Source organism: Portunus trituberculatus, chromosome 36 (assembly GCF_017591435.1).
Source record: "Portunus trituberculatus isolate SZX2019 chromosome 36, ASM1759143v1, whole genome shotgun sequence".
NCBI lineage: Eukaryota > Metazoa > Arthropoda > Malacostraca > Decapoda > Portunidae > Portunus > Portunus trituberculatus.
The window spans coordinates 5,300,486-5,322,108 of NC_059290.1; the positions used below are offsets into that span (position 1 = coordinate 5,300,486).

The 21,623-nt window shown below is 39.9% G+C and overlaps 2 protein-coding genes across 15 annotated transcripts in view; both read right to left on the reverse strand.

Annotated features, from left to right (window-relative positions):
* LOC123513476 (leucine-rich repeat extensin-like protein 6) overlaps positions 1 to 190 on the reverse strand; it is a 6,112-nt gene extending 5,922 nt beyond the window's left edge. Inside the window, exon 1 of the mRNA XM_045270656.1 lies at positions 38 to 190. Coding sequence (XP_045126591.1) covers positions 38 to 113 — 76 coding nt within the window. The 5' untranslated portion in view covers positions 114 to 190. The remainder of the gene's footprint in view (positions 1 to 37) is intronic.
* A 1,558-nt stretch (positions 191 to 1,748) lies between these two features.
* Positions 1,749 to 21,623, reverse strand: part of LOC123513475 (ubiquitin carboxyl-terminal hydrolase 16-like) — a 67,042-nt gene continuing 47,167 nt past the window's right edge. For 13 of the 14 annotated variants that reach the window (XM_045270649.1, XM_045270651.1, XM_045270646.1 and 10 more), the window contains 7 exons: positions 20,279 to 20,423; positions 13,872 to 14,003; positions 12,959 to 13,215; positions 11,533 to 11,663; positions 10,949 to 11,133; positions 10,266 to 10,547; positions 1,749 to 4,637 (listed from right to left, as the gene is read on the reverse strand). In XM_045270649.1, coding sequence (XP_045126584.1) covers positions 4,512 to 4,637; positions 10,266 to 10,547; positions 10,949 to 11,133; positions 11,533 to 11,663; positions 12,959 to 13,215; positions 13,872 to 14,003; positions 20,279 to 20,423 — 1,258 coding nt within the window. In that variant the 3' untranslated portion in view covers positions 1,749 to 4,511. The remainder of the gene's footprint in view (positions 4,638 to 10,265; positions 10,548 to 10,948; positions 11,134 to 11,532; positions 11,664 to 12,958; positions 13,216 to 13,871; positions 14,004 to 20,278; positions 20,424 to 21,623) is intronic. The other variant, XM_045270654.1, reaches the window with a different exon arrangement.

Here is a 21,623-nt window from a genome sequence, read left to right on the forward strand (position 1 = left end):
AGAAAAAATAATGACAAAAAGGCTTCAAAATACATACCTTTGGGTTGAAATGGAACAAATACACTTTTTCCTTCCCTTGGTTCAGGAAATATAGAAGAGAAATAGATGATCATTGAATAAATTTGCAAACTTGACACCTCCGTCGTCTCCTTCTCTTCGTCAGACTGAGAGGGAAAAGTCTGTCGCCTGTGCCTGATAAGCGCTAGCCATTGCCTCTTATCTTATCTTGCTTCTTTTTTATCGTTGTAAACTGTTTTCATTTGTCTGCTTGTTTGTTTTAGAAATGCTGTTAAGATTTCTTTCTAGGTAGTGTCATTAGTGTGTGTATTCTTAACTAAACTAAATGAATCAACAAGGTAAGAAATTAGTGATATAGATGAAGATAGATAGATGAATACATTTTACTTAAATGAAATAAAACCAGGTTCTACATAAATAGATGATAAATGGATATTGTTGTAGCACACGTATAAGCAAATAAATGGCAGACGCATACACTAAATAAAGACTATGAAAAGAATAGTGAATTTATAACAAAAACAAATTGATTAGCCACGCAGGTACACTTATATGTAGACATACAAACAAACAGGTAACATTCTAATTAATTTACGTTGCAGCAGTGGGCCGGCGGCCGCTCTGTCGGACCTGCTGTTGGTGGGCAACGTGCATCGCCCAAGAATATTTCTGAGATTTGCATACGTGAACATTGCACTGTGTAACTTGTAATGACCTTGCTCTTGGCGAGGCGCCCATCCCGCAGAGTGGAGATCTAATAATATGGTGTTTGAAGTGTGATAACTATGCCATCTTATTGCATGCCGGAGTGATGAAACAGAGTGAGCGAGATAGAGAGAGATAGAGGGCGTGAGTCAGTTTTAATAATGTCTCTGAGAGAGAGAGAGAGAGAGAGAGAGAGAGAGAGAGAGAGAGAGAGAGAGAGAGAGAGAGAGAGAGAGAGAGAGAGAGAGAGAAGGAAAGGGAAGATAGAGATGGAAATAAGAGGAATAGGAGAGATGGTGAAAGGAAATAGGAAAAAAAAAGATATGAGGAGAGGAAGGAGAGAAGAAAGAGGAAGAATAAGGAAAGGTTAGGAAAGAATGGTGAAAAATGCAGGACAGACTAGCAATATTTCCTACTTTACTTTCTTTTTTAATCTTTTACATTTTTTTTCTAGTTTTCTTTTTCCTTTCCTTTTTTTCCTTATTCATGTCAGCTCAGTTTATTTTACCTAATCTTACCAATAATCTCTAAAGAAATGTATGAATGAATGAATAGATGAATGGACAGGATGGCAGGATATATGAATGAATGAATGAATTAATTAATTAATTAATGGATGGATGAATGAATGAAAAGGATGAATAAAGAGATGTGGGAATGAATGAATTAATATATGGATGAATGAATGAATGAATGAGTATATAGATGGATGAAAGTACAGATGACTGAATAAATGAATCAATATATACAGCTAAGGTAAAAAGAAAAACATTTTTTTCTTCTTCAGCTATTTGATATATATACACAATAAAAAGCAAAATAGTAATGCTTAATTAAAACTCTCTTCTTTGTCTTCTTTCTTGCAATTCAGTTCATCACATTCACCAAAAAAAAGATAAAAATATTCACAAATCACTTTTAAAAAATATCAACTTCATACACAAACCACCAATTAATGTACACTTGAAAACCATCTAATACATTCTTTCATGCCGTCTATAGTACCTTGTTGTCTTTATGTTGTCAAGGGTAAAAGAACAGTTTAATATCATACAGGTCTGACAGTGGGTTTAAATAAATAAAAAAAAAAAAAAAAAAGATATAGTTAAAAAGGTAATGTGGTTTAGAATAATAATCACTATCACATGTCTGAAAAAATGCTATGGAAATATGACCTCACGTTAGGTATATTGTCTCTCTCTTTCACACTCACTCAAACACACACACACACACACACACACACACACACACACACACACACACACACACACACAGCCTTCTCCTGTGTATTACTGCTTCAAATTTCTCTCTTCTGTCTTCACCAATCATTGCCACAGTAAAAATGTTACTAAATTCTTAAAAAATGGTGCCAAAGTTTGCTATCCTTCCCGTCGGACTACAAGGATTTGGTTTTCTCTTACAATCTACGGAAAAAATGTAGATGTGGCAGTTTTTTCTGGAGTATGCTACAGAAAAAAAGTTGATGAAATGCTTTGACTTTTGGAATAATCTACAGAAAAAAGCTGATGAAATGCAATGGCATAGTGATAAGAGGGTGAGAGGGAAAAATGCCCAAAGCGACACATTTCTCAGGGGGCAGCACAAGCGAGGCTACTGAGAATATTGATTTTCAGACAGTTACTTTAGATTTAGCAAAATCAAAGGCATGCAAATTATTGATTTAAATTTCATGTATGTATATTATATACATAATCAAGTAGTGTATTATACCTAATCTTGTATTTCTATTACTTCTTTTGGAGGCATTTTTAGATTTCACCCAATGTAAATTTATCTCTCACTACGCCACTGGACTTGTGGAGTAATCTATGGAAAAGTTGGTGAAATACTTTGTTTTTAGTAGAATCTATGGAAAAGTTGGTGAAATGCTTTGTCTTCTGGAGTAATCAATTGAAAAGTTTATATTTTGGAGTAAGTCTACAGAAAAGTTTGATTTTTTTTCTGATGAAATCTACAAAAAGTTGATCTTTCAGGACCATCACAAAAATAATATAATTTATTTTGAGAAATCTATGGAAAAGTGTATATGGGATATTCTTCTGGAGCAATCTACAGAAAAAAAACTTTTAACAGGCTGACATGGAAGTTCCTGGTGTTTTCATGATTCAAGTAAGAGTGTAACATTTATTCTACCAAAACAGTAATAAGGGCTGGCTGACTAATATCTTAGACTAAAAAATAAGTAAGTCGAGTGTGAGGACACAAGCATGACTAGTGTGCATGACATGAGAGGAACACAAAGAGAGCTACACTTTGATTTGATGAGAGTGAGGCACGGCACAGAGGTTCACAAGTTTGTACAGGCAGGATATTAGTTTGGCACTGGCTCAGTTGGTACAATCACCCATGCAGATTATGCTTGCTGTTTGAAAGACTCGGTTGGCTCCATGTGGCAATGTACACCTACGGTATTACAAAGAGGCACCTCTGTAATGAAGAGAGACTTGCTATCACAGATGAGGCTGACAAATTCATCACATGCTTCCTAACAACATTGCATCACATTGTGTTACTCTTCTCTATCTATTTACAAAGCGTCTCACTAAGACGTCACCAAAATACAAATCTTTTCATACATAGCCTCAGCACTGCAGTCCCTGTGATTAGGGTCAGCCACCAGAGGAGGACCTATCAGTGTGTGTATCAGGACACTGCTGCCCATGGGTGCTGCAGGCTCGCTGGGCAGCACTGTGCCTGCTAAGCATACCTCAGCCACTACACCTTGGGACACACAGTACACACATACACACTACACACAGCTTGGCAAACTCTCTCAACATGCTGCATTGGGAACACTGTCATCCTACACGCACCGACTGCTCTCCTAGTCACCATTCTGAATGTCACAATATATACAGAAGTAATGAGAGCTTGAAAATAAGCCCCAACACAAAAAGAGCTGCCACTTGGCTCTCTTCCAGGAGTCCATTGTCTGCATATAAATAATGCAAACATTTCAAAACAATGTAGAAAACAGGACTCCATGCCAACACAAAACGAACCAATCACACATGCCTCTTGGTCTGTAGGCACCACGGCACACTTGTCAGGGCCCAGCTGCCTCCTGACACCATGACTCTCCTCCAACACCTACAGCAGAAAGAACCTGTGATGAGGCTGCTGTCCCACCAACACAACAAATCACTTCAGAGCAGTGAAGAGTATTGTTTATCTACACTCGGAACACTGTTCTTGCCTCCCTAGCCTGCAGCTTGCAAACACTGTGTGGCACTCAGGCACCACCACACTGAAGATGTACACAAACATGGTTATTCCCTCACCCTGTCGCTGTACCACACCTCATACCCTGCACACACACCACCTGCTGTGTCACTCTGCCACAAGCCTCCACCCCTGTACAGATGCCTGTCTCATACAACACAGAACTACTCACTCATCACTCTCTACCTAGTATTACACTGCCTTGGAAGACTATCAAGGACCTGGTTATCCGTCCTATCCTGCCATTAAGGAATACCCACCCCTGCCCTGTGACTCATTATTATGCTGCCCTTTAGACCCATAGACCTCAGCCTGGCTTGCCCTGCCCTTGAGGCATGCACACATTGAAGAGCCCATGTTTTGTACTACATGTTCAGATAAGGCTGTCACAGAAGAGTCCTCCCCGGCATACCACTAAGGCTGGGCGGTGACGCAGAGATTGGCGCTCTAAGCATATGGCTAGGAAGAAATGTACAAATAAATATGTACTCAGTATGTTAATTTGCTAGTAAAAGTAATTATGTACAGTCTAAGTGTTGCCAGCCTCAGACCAGGCGTTCATAAAAGAGCAGGTACGCCTGGGCCTTCAGCACTCGGTCGATGTTCACCTCGGCGACATAAGTGTCCGACACGTGGAACCACCGTCCTGCCTTGATCTCCTCCTCAAACTCCTGCAGGGTGTGAGAAGCCTTAGTCAATTTGTGCAGTGTTACATGAAGCAAGGGATTGTGTTGGTCTTTGATAGTGGGACAGGTGATAGTTTTGATAGTGGGACAGGAGATTGTTTTGATGTGTGGTAAAGATTAGATGTCCTTGACAACACTCACACACATCCACTGACATTACTCTCTAATCTATATATCTATACTCACATTGTCCCTGACACACACACACACACACACACACACACACACTCCGCGCTCCATGGAGAGCGGACGTGCCTCCTGCTCAGAGTGGCATCTAACTAACACTCCACATGCTAAGCAATGTGCTTGAGTGAGAATCGTTATTGGTATTAAAGGGCGACCAGAGCGAGTGAGCGAGTGTACAGAGTGAACGTAGCCTGGTGGCGTGTACATAAGAGTGATCGGAGGTGTGAGAACCTCCGCACTCCAAACGACAGAGCGGGAACCACACAAAGGCCAGCCATAACAGCCACCAAAGCATCCCACCATACACACATAGCAACCAGGCCTGGCCCCCAGTGCACACCACCACACACCCACATGCTCCCAGGAAGAGTGAAATAAAATGGATAGACCGGTAAGAAATAAGTTACCAAATTCAAAATATGCCGATGAGGCCCGGGGAGCAAAACCAAAAGTGGCCAGTCAAAGCATGAGTCCATCTTCAACAGGAGCAACAATGCAGGGTAGATTGGTAATGTTGGAGAAGAGATTTGAGGAGTTGGTGAAGGAATTAAAAGTTCAGAGGAGTGAGGAGGAGCAGGATAGAGAATTCCGCAAGGCTTTGAAGGAAAGAGTTAAGAGACTGGAGGAAAATGAAAAACGATTGGTGGATGAGAATGCACACTTGAGAGTGGAGGTTGAAAAATGGAAAAAATGGAGAGAGTAGTAAAGGAGAAAGATGACTTTAAGGAAATGATTAGTGAGCAGAATGAAAGGTTTGAAAGGAATGGGAACTGAAGAAAACACAATGGACTGAGTCGAGGGAAGCAGAGATGGTTGGATTACAAGAAATAATTAAAGATCAGTTGAAGGAAGACAAAAAAGAAAGGTCCAAGGAACTGGTTAATGTAATGAAGAATAAGGAAACATTGATAAGAGAAATAGCAGAAAAGAAGAAGAGTGTGTTAATATTTGGGATGAAAGAACAAAATATAACATATAAGCCTAAGAGAATTAAGGAAGAATTAAAAATGGTAAGAGATCTGTTCAAAAATCTAAATGATGATGAAAAAAAAGACCTACAAGAAGAAGTGGAAGAGATCCATAGACTGGGTCCGTATAAGGAGGGAGTAAGGAGACCGATTAAAGTAGTACTGAAGTCACAACAATCTGCAGAGGATATCCTATATAGAACATCAAAGTTAAGAGAGGTAGAAGGTTGTAAAGAGGTGTTTGTGAATAGAAATGAGGAAGAGAGGAGAAGATATAAGGAATTGTTGGAAGAGGCGAGAAGGAAAAATGATGAACGGTCTGAAGAGGAAAAAGAAAAGTTTTTTGGAGAGTTATAGGAGAGAGAGTCAGAAAGTGGTATGTGGAAAGAAGGAATGCGGAGGAACCCCTAGAGGGAGCAGTGGGTGGACCGTAATGTATACTAATATAGATGGGATACTGTCAAGTAGATTGGAATTGCAAGACTATATGATGGTGGAGAAGCCTGATATAGTGTGTTTGACTGAGACAAAATTGCATGAAAAACAAAGGTAAATTTGGATAATAAATATAATATATGGAGAAAGGATAGAGAGTAAAGGTGGAGGAGGAGTTATGATTATGACAAAGGAGATAAATGTGGATAAGGTTTGGTATGGGAAGAACAATGCAGAAGTGATAAGCATAAGGATAAAAAGTGATGGAAAAGAATTAATAATCATGGTGACCTATGTACCTCCTAAAACAAATTCTTGGACATTAAGGAATACGACAATATGATCAAGGATACTTTACAGAGTTTGGAAAGTGTATTATCTGGAAAAAGAAAGGTGATACTAGTAGGAGATTTTAATTGTAAGGAGGTGGATTGGGAAAATCTAGTAAGTGGTGTTGGAGAGGAAGCATGGGAGAGAGATTTCTTAATCTAATGATGGAAAACATGATGGAACAGAGGGTGAAAGAAAATACTAGATATAGAGATGATGAACCGGCTAGACTGGATTTGGTGTTAACAAGAGAAGTGTACCTATATACAATACAAATGTCCTTTGGGAAGAGTGATCATGTGGTTATGGAAATGCAGATAGCAACAACACAGCGAAGGAAAGATGAGACATACAGAAGTGGTAGATTGAATTATAGAAAGATGAACACAGAAAGTTTGAAAAATTATTTCAGAAAATTAGATTGGGAGATGTTACAAATCAGAGAAGTGCAAAAAAATATGAGATTTTTATGAAATATTATAAAGAAGGAGTTATGAAATTTGTACCAAAGTATAAACCGAGAGAGGAAGGAAGAAAGGATTGGTTTAATGCAACTTGTGTTAAGGCTAAAGAAAAGAGAGATGTGGCTTGGAAAAGATGGAAAAGAGCAGGAATATACTAAATAAGGAGAATTATAGAGTGGCGAGAAATGAGTATGTGAGGGTAAGGAGGAGGAAGAAAGAAAATTTGAAAAGATATTGTAGACAAGAGTAAGGAACATCCAAAATTGTTTTACAGGTTCATAAATGGTAAACTTAAAAGAGAGAGTCCATTGAAAGATTAAAAGGAGAGCAAGGGATAGTAGATGACCCTAAGAATATAGCGGAATTGCTAAATAATAGGTTTCAACAAGTATTTACTAAAGAAACAATGTTTGTAAAGCCTCAGAATGTAGAAGGAAATGTGCACATGGATGACATTAAGATACCTAAAAGGAGTTATATAAAATGTTGGAGGAACTTAAAGATGATAAAGCGATGGGACCAGATGAAGTTTCAGGAAAATTATTGAAGGAATGTAGAGAAGAATTGATTGATCCATTATATGATATTATAAGGTGCTCATTAGAAACAGGGAAGTAGTAGAGTGGAAAAGAGCTGAAGTGGTGCCCATTTATAAGGGAGGCAGTAAGGAAGAGCCTCTTAACTATAGACCTGTGTCTCTAACAAGTGTGGTCGGTAAGATTTGTGAGAGGGTGATAAAGAAATATTGGATACGGTTCCTGGAGGATCATAAGTTATTATCGGATCATCAATTTGGCTTTAGGAAAGGGAGGTCATGTGTAACAAATCTACTGAGCTTTTATTCAAGAGTGGTTGACAAAATACAAGAGAGAGAGGATGGATGGACTGTGTATATTTGGATTTAAAAAAGCTTTTGACAAGGTACCTCACATGAGACTGCTATGGAAATTAGAGATTTATGGAGGACTGAAAGGAAAAGTGTTAAAGTGGATGGAAAACTACTTGAGATGGAGGGAGATGAGAACGGTAATAAGGGATGCAAAGTCGGACTGGTTGGTGGTGGAGAGTGGAGTCCCACAAGGTTCAGTGCTGGCACCAATACTTTTCCTTCTATATTAATGACATGCCAGAGGAGTAAACAGTTATATTAATTTGTTTGCGGATGATGCGAAGTTGTGTAGGTGTGTGAAGAGTGAAGAAGATTGTGAAATTTTACAGGCAGATCTGGATAAGATTTGGGAGTGGAGCAAGAGGTGGGAAATGGAATTTAATCTGAGCAAAAGTCATGTGATGGAGATGGGGAAGAGTGGAAGATAGCCAAGAGGGTCATATAAGATGGGTGAAGAAGTAGTGTTGAAAAAGGTGGAAAAGGAAAAGGATTTGGGAGTGATAATACAAGACCATGGGCAGTTTGAGGCTCATATTGATAAGATGTTTGGAGAAACATATAATTTGATAGAAATATTGGATTAGCCTTTCATTATATGGATAAAGATATGATGAAGAAATTAATTAGTACGGTAATTAGACCAAGATTGGAATATGCTGGAGTGGTTTGGTCCCCTTATAAAAAGAAGCATATAAGGAAGTTGGAGAGATTGCAGAGAATGGCAACAAAAATGGTTCTGGAATTGGCAGAAATGACCTATGAGGAGAGATTAAAAGAAATGAATTTGCTTACCTTGGAACAAAGAAGAGAAAGAGGAGATTTAATACAGGTTTATAAACTGTTGAACGGACTGGATGAAGTGGATAATGAGCAAATGATGTTGAGAGAGGAAAATTTAAATAGAACTACGAGATCGCATAGTAAAAAGATAGTCAAGGGAATATGCTTGAAGGATGTGAAGAAATATAGTTTCCCACAAAGATGTTTGGAGGTGTGAAATAGTTTGAGTGAGGAGGTGGTGTCAGCAAGGAGTGTGCATAGTTTTAAAGGAAAGTTGGATGTGTGTAGATATGGAGACGGGGCCACACGAGTATGATACCCAGGCCCTGTAAAATTACAACTAGGTGAATACAACTAGGTGAATACACACACACACACACACACGCCCGGTAGCTCAGTGGTTATAACGCTGGCTTCACAAGCCAGAGGACCGGGGTTCGATTCCCCGACCAGGTGGAGATATTTGGGTGTGTCTCCTTTCACGTGTAGCCCCTGTTCACCTAGCAGTGGGTAGGTACGGGATGTAAATCGACGAGTTGTGACCTTGTTGTCCCGGTGTGTGTTGTGTGCCTGGTCTCAGGCCTATCCGAAGATCGGAAATAATGAGCTCTGAGCTCATTCCATAGGGTAATGTCTGGCTGTCTCGTCAGAGACTGCAGCAGATCAAACAAACAGTGAAACACACACACACATTGTGTGGACCCCCCATAAAAAGAAACACTCAAGGAAATTGGAGAGACTACAAAAAATGGCTACAAGAATGGTTCCAGAATTTAAAGGGATGACATATGAGGAAAGATTAAAAGCTATGGATCTACCAACCCTGAAACAGAGAAGAGAGAGAGGGGATCTGATACAAGTTTATAAATTGATTAACGGAATGGATCAAGTGGACAATGAGAAACTAATCCTTTGAGAAGAATATGACATTAGAAGCACAAGATCACATAGTAAGATACTGAGAAAGGGAAGATGTCTGAGAGATGTTAAAAAATTTAGTTTCCCACAAAGATGTGTTGAGACTTGGAACAGTTTGAGTGAGGAAGTGGTGTCAGCAAAGAGTGTAAATAGTTTTAAAGAAAAATTGGATAAGTGTAGATATGGAGACAGGGCCACACGAGCATAAAGCCCAGGCCCCTGTAAAACTACAACTAGGTAAATACAACTAGGTAACACACACACACACACACACACACACACACACACACACACACACACACACACACACACACACACACACACACACACACATCTTTCCACACTTACACATCAACACCCTACACATCCACACACTTATACCCATCCCTGAAGCACACATTAAAACACCCAAATACCTACACCTCTAAGATATTACAAACACATATACTCCATCCCAGACCCTACATGTACACATACAACATCCCAGATCATACAAACACACATACATATTCCTAGATCCACACACCCCAACACCAACACGCGCAAACACACACACACACACCCTCCTCCATGTCCCACAAATCTACACAAAAACCTTCCCAAACTCTTAATACTTGACACACACTCTTATTCCTCCACACACCTGCACATTAGCCGCATTATTCCTGGGAGAAGCTTTCAGGTCATTGTGGAGGGTGCCAGAAGACGCCTCAACCTTCTCAGCCATCTCTGCTACCAAGTGATCAATCTCAAACTGGCTGGAAGGCTTCAAGTTGAGGTACTGTCGGTTCGTGTGATTTGGGTCCAGGGGTCGGGAACGAACGTAGGCAACATAGTGACCAGAGTTTAGGCGGCCCGAGTGCTCCACAACACTGTAGAGGCCGTAAAGCACCTGTGACTGACCCTGGGACATGTTGCCAAGCCCCTGGTGGAGAGAAGGTACACTAGAATGGGGTGGACGAGTAGAAAAGACAGATTGAATAAAAGGGATTAGAGATATAAAGACATGGTTAGGATACGGGTTTGGGCGAAATTGGAAGATGGTGTGAGGAAATGGGATACATAATCATAAAAAGTAACTATAAATATACAAAACAAAGCAAACATCACCACTAGATACACAAAACAACACAAAATATACAAATGAAATAAACAAAACATAAAGAAACAACATAAAATACACAAAACAATAAAAAAACCAGAAGCACATGACAAAAACACACTTTGGGAAAAAATAAATAAAATAAAATAAAAAAATAAATGAAAAACAAACAAGACACTCATAAACCATTGCAGCACCTTTAGCATGCCACACGGCACACTCACCAGGGAAATGGAGGAGGTGAAGGGAGCAAGGTCCAGAACGAGAGGGAACTTGACATAGCGGTTCACTTTGGTCAGATTGAAGCCCATGTGGTGAAATCTCTTGAGCTGCAGAGTGAGCACAGCAGGCGGTGACAGGATCAGCATTTGCTTACTGGCGTTGCTCTTCACTGAGTCCTTCTGGTCGTCTGAGGTGAGGTTATGGTTATGGTTAACTTAAGTTTGGCACAGTTATCCTAAGCAAAGTTACGATTTATAATACTTTTAATGTACATCAATTTAAATACACACTATACACTCTTACATCTTTGCACTACTCATCAGTTGCTATTAATTCCCTTTCATCTCTATAATTCACTTTTCAATCAATTTCCCCTATGTTTACCTATGATTCTACTATTCTATCAATTTCCTTTCATCTCTACAATTCAGTTTTCAATCCAATTTTTTCATTTATCTATGATTTCCTTTCATCTGTATAATCAGTTTTTTTTTTTTAATAATTTCCCCTTCCATCTCTCTATGATCCTACAATTCCATCAATTTCCCTCTTCACTGTACATTTCTGAGTTTCTGTGGGTCACTACCTGGGTGGAGCTTGTTGTGTTGGTTGGTGCAGTTCTCACAGGTGATCTTGTTGTTGCCAGTGAGAAGCTCTGGTGCAGTGAAGTGAGTGAGGCAGGACATCACAGAACACTCCTGACTCCTACACTGGTAGCTGTAAACAAACACACACAAACAATTCTCCAATGTACTGTAACTCTTTCCTTATTAACTCATTTCACCTTTAAAGTAAGTTACAGAGCTAAATAGAACACAAAAAATATCCCAATATTAATTATTTAAAAATTTAAAGTAAGTTACCAAGTTAAACAGAGCATAAAAATACACCAATAGATATATAAAAAAAAGAAACCTAACCTAACCACACACACACACACACACACACACACACACACACACACACACACACATGGGAGTGACGATGGAAGAAAACAATCAACCAGTAAGCCATACTGATAGAATTTTCAGAGAGACATAATTTGCCAAGGAATATTGGATTAGCATTTCACTATATGGACAAAGAAATGATGAAGAAATTGCTTAGTACTATAAGACCCAGATTGGAATATGCAGGAGTTGTGTGGACTCCCCATAAAAAGAAACACATACGGAAGTTGGAGAGACTACAAAAAATGGCTACAAGAATGGTTCCAGAATTTGAAGGGATGACATATGAGGAGAGACTAAAGGCTATGGATCTACCAACCCTGGAACAGAGAAGGGAGAAAGGGGATCTGATACAAGTTTATAAATTGATTAACGGAATGGATCAAGTGGATAATGAGAAACTGATCCTGAGAGAAGAATATGACATCAGAAGCACAAGATTACATAGTAAAAAAACTGAGGAAGGGAAGATGTCTGAGAGATGTTAAAAAAATAGCTTCCCACAAAGATGTGTTGAGACTTGGAACAGTTTGAGTGAGGAAGTGGTGTCAACAAAGAGTGTGCATAGTTTTAAAAAAAAATTAGATAGTGTAGATATGGAGACGGGGCCACATGAGCGTAAAGCCCAGGCCTACAACTAGGTAAATACAACTAAGTAAATACACACACACACACACACACACACACACACACACACACACACACACACACACACACACACACACACACACAGGTTTACTATATGTTTCCCTATTAATTATTTTCACCTTTAAAATAGGTTACCAAGTTAAATAGAAAACAAAAATACCACAATTGAGATGAAAAAACAGTGATTAACTGTAACTTTCTCTATCAACTCCTACCTTTAAAGTAAGCTACAGAATTAAAGAAAATACAAAATTACCACAAATAAGAAAAAAAATCTACTCTGATTAACTATAACTATTTCCCTATTCATTATTTTTGCCTTTACAGCAAGTTATAGAATTAAACATAATACAAAAACATCCTGAACAAAACAAAAACCTTTGCCCATCCACTACCCTGAAGCCAATGACTCACCGTGGGGCAAGAGTGGTGAGGCTGCGGGCGATCCACTCCTGCTTTAACTTCTTCAGGAACTTGGCCTTCTTGACACTTTCGTCCTCCTCCTCCTCTGGCTTCTCATTAAAGGTGTGTAGTGTCTCAGTGGACCCTCGCTTCTGGCTGGACCTCTGGGTGGCATCCAACAGGCTCTCTTTACTGCAGGACTTACGGCGGATCTTCAGTTCTTTCACCTTCAGGCACATTTCGTCCATATGCGCCTGGTCGACTGGTACCTGAGGGTGTTAGGTGGTGTTACAAGGGTGTGCAGTGAGGTTAGACAAGTGTGGAGTGAGATTACAAGGGTCATACAACTAAGGTTTCTGCTGATATGGTTCATTAGAAGTTAAGAAAAGGTACATCTCATCCATTTTTATTTGGCTTACTGATCTCTGAGTGCATTTGGTGGTGTTAGAAGGGTGTGCAACGAGATTATACTCATGAAGGGTTGTTATATGACTAGGGATTTTTGTTAGTGTAGTTCATAGGTTTAGAAAAAGTATATCACATCCATATTTGCTTGGTTCACTGGTCATTGAGGGTGTTATGTGAGGTTAGACAAGTATAGAGTGAGATTATAGGGGTGTAGGGTTATATCACTTAACGTTTTTGGGGGATATGAGATAAAGTTAAAAGGGTACAAGAGATGCAGAATTACAAAATCATGTTGATGTGGGAAGTGAGAGTGAAATATTGGTGTATGACATGAAGATAAGCAAAAAATAAGGATATTTTTTCACATGCCTCAGATACACCACCAAAATTCTTGACTCCGAATCTAAATAGACCAAAACACACTCACAAGGAAACTGACAGAATGCAAAGACAGATACATGAGAGAAACCAGGGTCATTTATCACTCCAATCCACCCCGCCCTACCTCCTCACATACCTTGTTTTCCATGTCAAAGTTTCCGACAGTCTCCCCACTTGATATAGAACACGTGTCCCCTGTGGCAGTGGAGGAACCCTTGCCACTGGTGTTGGTGTTGTCAGACCGCAGGGAAACGTTGTCACCGCGTTCCTGTGGGAGTTGTTTGGCCATGCACTAAAACACATCTACTACTGGGACCCTCAGAGGACATGCAACTGACTCGTGTGTGTGTGTGTGTGTGTGTGTGTGTGTGTGTGTGTGTGTGTGTGTGTGTGTGTGTGTGTGTGTGTGTGTGTGTGTGTGTGTGTGTGTGTGTGTGTGTGTGTGTGTGTGTGTGTGTGTGTGTGTGTGTGTGTGTGTGTGTGTGTGTGTGTGTGTGTGTGTGTGTGTGTGTGTGTGTGTGTGTGTGTGTGTGTGTAAGGAAAAGAAGATCAAGGAAATGAGGAACAGGAAAGAGCAGGTAAGAATGAATGCAGGAAGGAGGAAAAGAAAAGAAAGTTAGGGTGTGTGAGAGGAGGAAGGAAAGAGAAACAGGGTACAAAGAAAAGATGGAAGAGGATAAAGGCAGGAAAAAGGAAAAGAAAGGAAAGTTAGGGTGTGTGAAAGAAAGAAAGAAAGAGAAACAGGGTATAAAGAGAATACAGGTTACAGAAAATACTCATTATTCGATGGCTCGTTATTCAATAGTTCAATTTTCCAATCATTATCCTTTATATCTATTTCCTAATTTTCCAATGTCAGGACTCATTTATCTGATTTTTAACTGAACACCAGAATGTAAACAAATGCACCACGATCACATTGCAACGCACTTCACCCATCAAAACTCATTCCCTCTAGATGTATGGATAATTAGTGAACAGGATACTGCTCTTTTTTTCTGCTTGTTGTTTGTTTGCCCTCTACAGGAGCAGTCAATCAAAGGCCTGGCTTTGGAGTGATCTTGAGCCACCTGTAGCATCAAGATCAAGATCAGTCTTCCATGATGGAAACCAAAAGATGGGACGGTGACTGGCTGAGTGGATGAGGGCAAGGCAGGTGTGCTGCGTGGAGACAGCTTGACGAGGAGGACCAATGGATGACGGCAGACAAAGAATAGAACAAACTAACCTGGCAAGTGAATGTGTGAAGTTTGGCTGTATGAATGTGAGAGGATGAGGTGTGGGGAAGTTTGAGGATGTATGCAGGGAACTTGAGGAGTGGAAGTTCGACGTAGTTGGGCTTACCGAGACTCACCTGAGAGATGACGTGCGAATGGAGGAATGTAAGTATGTCATGATAGGGATGGGCCGTAGGACACAGGAGACACTGGGAGGAGGCGTAACCCTACTCTACAAGAAAAGAAGAGGACTGAAAGTAGAGGAAACAGATGTGGGGAGGTGTGAAAGTAGTGAAGATGTGATGGCAGTGAGAATAGAATGTAAGAATAAAGTTGGCAGAACAGAGAAGATGGTGGTGGTGGTAGTTTATATGACTGTTATGGGAGAAAGAGCTGACAGGGAGAATAGGAGGAAGTTTGATGTACTTAGAAGAGTGGTGAGAGACCATAAGGAGGAAAGAGTGCTTGTTATGGGTGACATGAATGCACATATAGGTTTATTGGGTGAATTAATGAACAGGAATGGTGAAATGCTTGAAGAGTTTGTGGATGAAATGGAGTTTGAGAATCTGAATGTTACCTTGGCTGAGGGGCGAGTGACTTGGAATGCAAGGGAGCATGAATCAGCGATTGACTACATGCTGGTGAATGGAAGAATGTGTGAGATTGTGTCACACATGTGGATAGATGAGGATGGTATGGTGGATATTGTGTCTGACCACAATATGCTGGTTATGGAGTGCCGGATGCAGAGTGAGAATGAAGTGAAAGTGGCAGGTAAGGAAAGGAGGTGGAGACTGAGAGATGTAGGGTGGGAGAACTTTCAGGTAGATCTGAGTGAGAGAAGGTGGGATGATGATGTAAGGGTACATGATGTGGAGCACCTGAATGAGAGACTGGTTGAGAATGTGCGGAGTGCTGCCGAGAATCAGATAGGGTATGTGAGAGTAGGCAGGAGAAAGAGTATGCACACCATGGTGGAACAGTGAAATCAGAGAGGCCAGGAAGGAGCGAAAGAGAATGAGTAGACAGTGTAGATGGTTGAGAAAAAAGAGACATGAAAGTGATGAGGCAGAGAATGAGTACCTGAATGCATGGGAAGAATATGTGAAACAACAGAGACTCACAAGGCGAATGATATTGGAAGCTAAAGTGAAGTGTGAAAGGAGTGTGATTGAATCTTTAAGAGAGAAAAGCATGGAAGGTGGCCGTGAATGGTACAAGTTCATGAGAGGTGAGAATATGTCAGAGAATGTTGGTGTGGAGAGTCTGAAAGTGAATGGGAAGTTATAACAGAGAAGAATGAGATCAGGAGGCAATTAGACAGTTCTGGGAAGAGGTGGGTGGTGTAGGTGAAGTGTTTGGTGTGAGAGAAGGATGTGTGTCTCTGGAGATGAAGAATGCAGATGAACTGAATGAGAGAATCAGCAAGGAGGAGGTAGAGAGATGTGTGAAAAGGCAGAAAAATGGGAAGGCAGCAGGTTTAGACGGGATACCATATGAGATGTATAAAAATGGTGGGGAGGTTGTTATTGACAGGATGACTGAGGTGTTTAACCAGGTGTGGGAGGAAGACAGGATGCCAAGAATGTGGAATGAATGCAGGGTGACTGTTGCATAAGGGAGGACACAAGAGTAAGAATGAACTGAAGAACTATAGGCCGATTGCATTATTAAACACAGTAGGTAAAGTATTTAGTGGAGTGCTGAATGAGAGATTGTGTAAATGGATTGAGCGAGCTGGAGTGTTAGGTGAAGAACAGAATGGTTTCCGTGTGGACAGGAGGGCTGAGGATATCTTGTTTGTGGTAAATGAAATGATTGAGAAAAAAGAAAGGAGGAGGCAAATTGTATTTAGGTTTTTGGATATAGAAAAGCATGATAGGGTGGATAGAGAAATGCTAGTCAGAGTCTTAGGAAAGATTGGGTTGAGTGAAAAATAATCAACATAGTGCATAGCATGTATGTTGACACCAAAGCTAAATACAGACTAGGAGATATAGAGACAGACTGGGTGAAGAGTGAGAGAGGAGTTAGCCAAGGATGTATTCTGTCACCAACCCTTTTCAGTTTGTATACAGAGGAGTTAGCACCCAAGTTGAGTTGCAGAGAATGCTAGATGTTGTGGATGGATATGGGAGAGACTTTGGAGTTAGGTTTAGTAGTGAGAAAAGTAAGGTGATGATAGTGAATAGTTCTGAGGATGAAAGCAATGCAATATGGAAAATTGGAGAGAATGAGATGAATCAGGCACAAGAATATAAGTACTTGGGGATGTGGGTGAGTCCAAGTGGATGTGAAAAGACAAAGAATGAAAAGTTAGGTTTAGTGAATCAGTGGGTAGGACGATTTGGGAGTGCAGCAAGAATGAGAGCAAGCAAATATGATGTGCTGAGAGAGGTGTGGAAGAATGTGGCGGTGCCCAGCATAATGTATGGTATGGATGTGATTGCATGGAATGAAAGTGAATTTGACAAGCTAGAAGTGGGACAAAATAGAATAGGTAGAATGGCACTGAATGCTCCAAGGTACACAGCAGTAGAAGCTTTGAGAGGGGATATGGGATGGAGCACCTTAAGGGAAAGACTAGTTAAAGCCACACTTGGAAATAAGGTCAGGCTGGAAAGAATGGATGAGGAAAGAATAGTGAGGAAGGTGTACCTGTGGAATGAAAGTGGGAGTCAGTGGAGGAAGAGGTGCATGAGAATGACAGAGAGGAGTGGTATGGGGGATGAGAATGGCTGGGAGGAATCAAAGTGAGCGTGAATGGATCGTGACAAGAGGAGGCAGGGTAGGAACTGAATGGGATGCAAGGAAATGGAAGAGTGAGATAGACAGAGAGGTGAAGTGTGTGGGACTGATTATATGGAAGAATGGGATGGAACGAAGGAGTACCCTGGAATGGTACAAGGAAAAGGAAGCCCCGATGTATGAAAGGTGGTATGATGGCAGCCTGGGTGGTGACCTTCTCTTCCGAGCTAGGGCACAGTGTATGGATGTGAATGCAAGGAACTACAGGTGGTCTGAGTCCCGCAGCAAGGTGTGCCAGATGTGTGACATGGGGGAGGACGAGATGGTGGAGCATGTCATGCTGGAGTGTGAGAAGTATGAGAGAGACAGGCATGAGATGATGCAAGTGATCTTGAGTGAATTAGACCATAATAGGAATGAAAGAGTGGAGAAGACAGGAAGGGAATGGATGGTGTTGCTGCTGGGACTGTGTAGAGAGACGAGTGAAAGGATGATGGAGGCTGTGAAGGAGTATCTGGACAGAATGTGGCGAGCGATTTGTAGGGATCATTAACGAAGAGAAATGCTACTTTTTTTTCTTTCTTTTTTTTCTGTTTTGTCTTTTTTGTCCTCTACAGGAGCAGCCGATCCAAAGGCCTGGCTCTGGAGCAATCCTGAGCCACCTGTAGCATCAAGATCAAGATCAAGATCAAGATGTTCATGTTGCCTGTGTTTGTTTTGCTGAAATTTACATTCACTGTTGGGTATACAAGCATGATGCCTTCTGAGCAGTCCACAACACCTAGTGATGGTGAACTGAAGGCCAAAAGAAAAGCTTATCTTTAGAAAAAAGCTTGAAATTGTTAAGTGCCATGGGGGAGTTGAAGGAGCCAAGTTCATCGCCATGCAATTGCCCCAATCTTCACCGTCATCAAACAAACAGCAAGTGTTAACAAAGCAGGTGAGACAGCTTCAACATTAATGGTAAAGACACTAACAAGCAAGAAAGAGCCAATAATGGAGGAAATGGACAGACTCTTAAGGCTGTGGATTGATGACCAGACTCGCTGCTGAGTGGCACCCACTAACTTAACTGAAGCTCATTTTTCTCCTCTTACCATTTGATATAGGCCTATAGGGGAAACCACCATATTAAAAAACAATGAGTCTATAACACTATCTCTTTGGCTGGCGCAGAAAAGTGTTCTGTATCTCCCAATACAAGCTAGACCTATGTTACTCTCCTCATGAAGTTAAATCGTTAAGTTTGCTATTCGATCTGGTTTTCAGGAACGAAAGCCAATCATAAAACGAGGGAAACCTGTACAGGAGAGAGGAGAGAAAGGAGAGGATGAAGGCAGGAAGGAGGGGAAAAAGGGAACGATAGGATGCATGAAAGAAGTAGAGAAACAGGATACAAAGGGGAGATAGGAGAGGATAAATGCAGGAAGTAGGAAAAGAAAGGAAGCATAGAGTGCATGAAAGAAGGAAAAAAGAAACAGGGTACAAATAGCAGGATAAAGGGAAGAGGAGAGAGAGGACAAATTGAAGGTAGGAAGATGGAATAGAAAGAGAGGTAAGGACAGCGTGAGGGAAAGAGAAGATGGAAGGGAGGGAAAGAAAGAAAGAGATAGATGAGAGTACAGAAAGTAGGGCAGTGAAGAGAGGATAAAATGAAGAAAAGAAAGATATAAGAAAAGAAAATGAGGGAGGAAGAAAGAAAAAAAAAATCAACACAAAGGAAAAGGAGAAATAGAAAAAAGTCATGAAGACAGGAACATAAGAACAGGAGACAAGGAGATGATGAAAAGGAATAACAGAAGTAGAAAGAAGAAAGAAAAAACACAACAGAAAGATGATAGAGAAGTGAAGAGAAGATAAGACAGAGAACAAAGAAGACTCATGTTTATAAAGAACACTGAACACTGGTTATAGTTAAATTGATCTCTATTCTGAGGCAACATTTGACTGAAGGCAGCTAAAAAAGGAATCAGTTGTCTATCTCCATGCAAACTCTTACACTCATAAACACAGTTGACAGTGAAAGAAGGAAGAATAGAGGAAAATATAAGCTTTAGAAAATACATAACAAAACAAAGTGATAAAGTAAGTAAAGTTAAAAGAAAGAAGAAAACAGATTGACATGCTAAAAAAGAAACAAAAAGTAACAAATAAAATATATAAGAAAAAAAAAGAAAGAAAGGAAAAGTTAGAAATAATAAAAGTAAAACTGTGATAAAATGGTAGAAAGAGAAGAAAAAAAAACTAAGACTTACTGAAAAGAAAAGAAAAACTTGAAATACTAAAACAAAAACACCAAACAACAGAAACTTACAACCCATAGGTCCTGATAACAACAATAACAACACAACTACAGATTAAAAAAAAAATAAATGAATAAATAAAAAAAAAAAGAAAGAAAGCATATCTAGCAAACAACAGAAACCTACAACTCACAGGTCCTGATAACAATAACAACAACAACAACAAACTACAACACACCACAAGAACACAACTACAGATAAAAAAAAAATAAAAAAAAACATATCTACCAATGCACATGAACCAACAGAACAAGAGAACAAGATGAACAAACCGTCTGCGAGTCCTGGTAGTTCTCAAGGTCGTCTCCAGTGTCCAGCCCGTTGCAGTCTTTCTCATATGGGGTGAAGTAACGCTCGGATGTCTCAGATGCGGAATTATAGTTGAGCTGGTCACTGGAGTAGCAAGTATTGAGGTATCTGAGGAAAGCAGGATGGTGTTAGGTTTTCTTTTTCTTTTCTTTTTTTGTGTGTGTGAGTGTGTGTTATTATTCTTTGTTTTCTTTTCCCTTTTTCTTTATCTCCCATCATCTCTATCTCCTTATATTGGTGTTAGAAGTTTTCTGGTTATTTATCTTTTTTTTACTGTTCTCCCTATTCTCCTCATCTTCCATCACCTTCATCCCTTTAAATAGGTGTTAAAATCAGTTCTCTATTTATTTTCTGTCTCTTAGTGTTTTCTTTGTATTTTTTTCTCCCCTCTATCAATCTTCCATGAATTCCAGAAACAAAATGGTTACTTTTTTTTTTCTGCACCTTAGTATTTTTTTTTCATCACTCTCTTTATCTTTCATCACCTCCATCTCTTAACATTGGTGTTGAAAGGAGTTTTCTGTTTATTTTCTGCATCGTAGTGTTCTTTATTTTTCTTACTCTATTCATCTTCCATTACTTCAATCTCTTTATATGTTTTATTCCACATTATATCATTCAATTCCTCCATCTGTCTCTCTCTCTATCTCTTCATCTCTCAGTTCCTCATTCTGTCTCTCAGTTTTTATGATCTATCCACCCCTCAATTTACTTACCTGTTCATCTCTTATCCCTCTTATTCTTTCTGTCTCATCTTTCATTACTTCCATCTAAATTAACCGTCTTGTCCCTCTATCCTTCACTGTCCCTCCATCACTTCCATCCATCAAAATTATTTCTATCTACCCTCCTCCTTACCACCACTTACACAAGCACTCCAGTAAAATTAATAAGGTCATTTCTGTTGTAAATATACTGTAAGGCACTGCAGAACCACAAACTTATCAAAGTAAGTACCACACATCAGTACAACACACCATTAGTAGAAGGTGTGTTATGAAATATGGAAGAGAAATGCACATACATGAAAATCAAGTCTGTCAGAACCAAATTAACTCAATGAGGGACTAAAAACAGACTGACTGGATGCTTTGGTGTTATGGGAGAGCTGAAAGAGAAGAAACAAGGTGTGGCAAGGACTTTATGAGAAAACTGAAATGGCATTGTGAAGTTAAGACAAGCTAGACACAGTGTTACAAGTCATCTGAAATTTGTGTGTGCATGTATGTCTGCATGAAAAGAATTACTGGATAGAAACAAGTACAGAAAAATAAGGAAAAGATTAAAAGAGAAGTAAAATGTGATGAA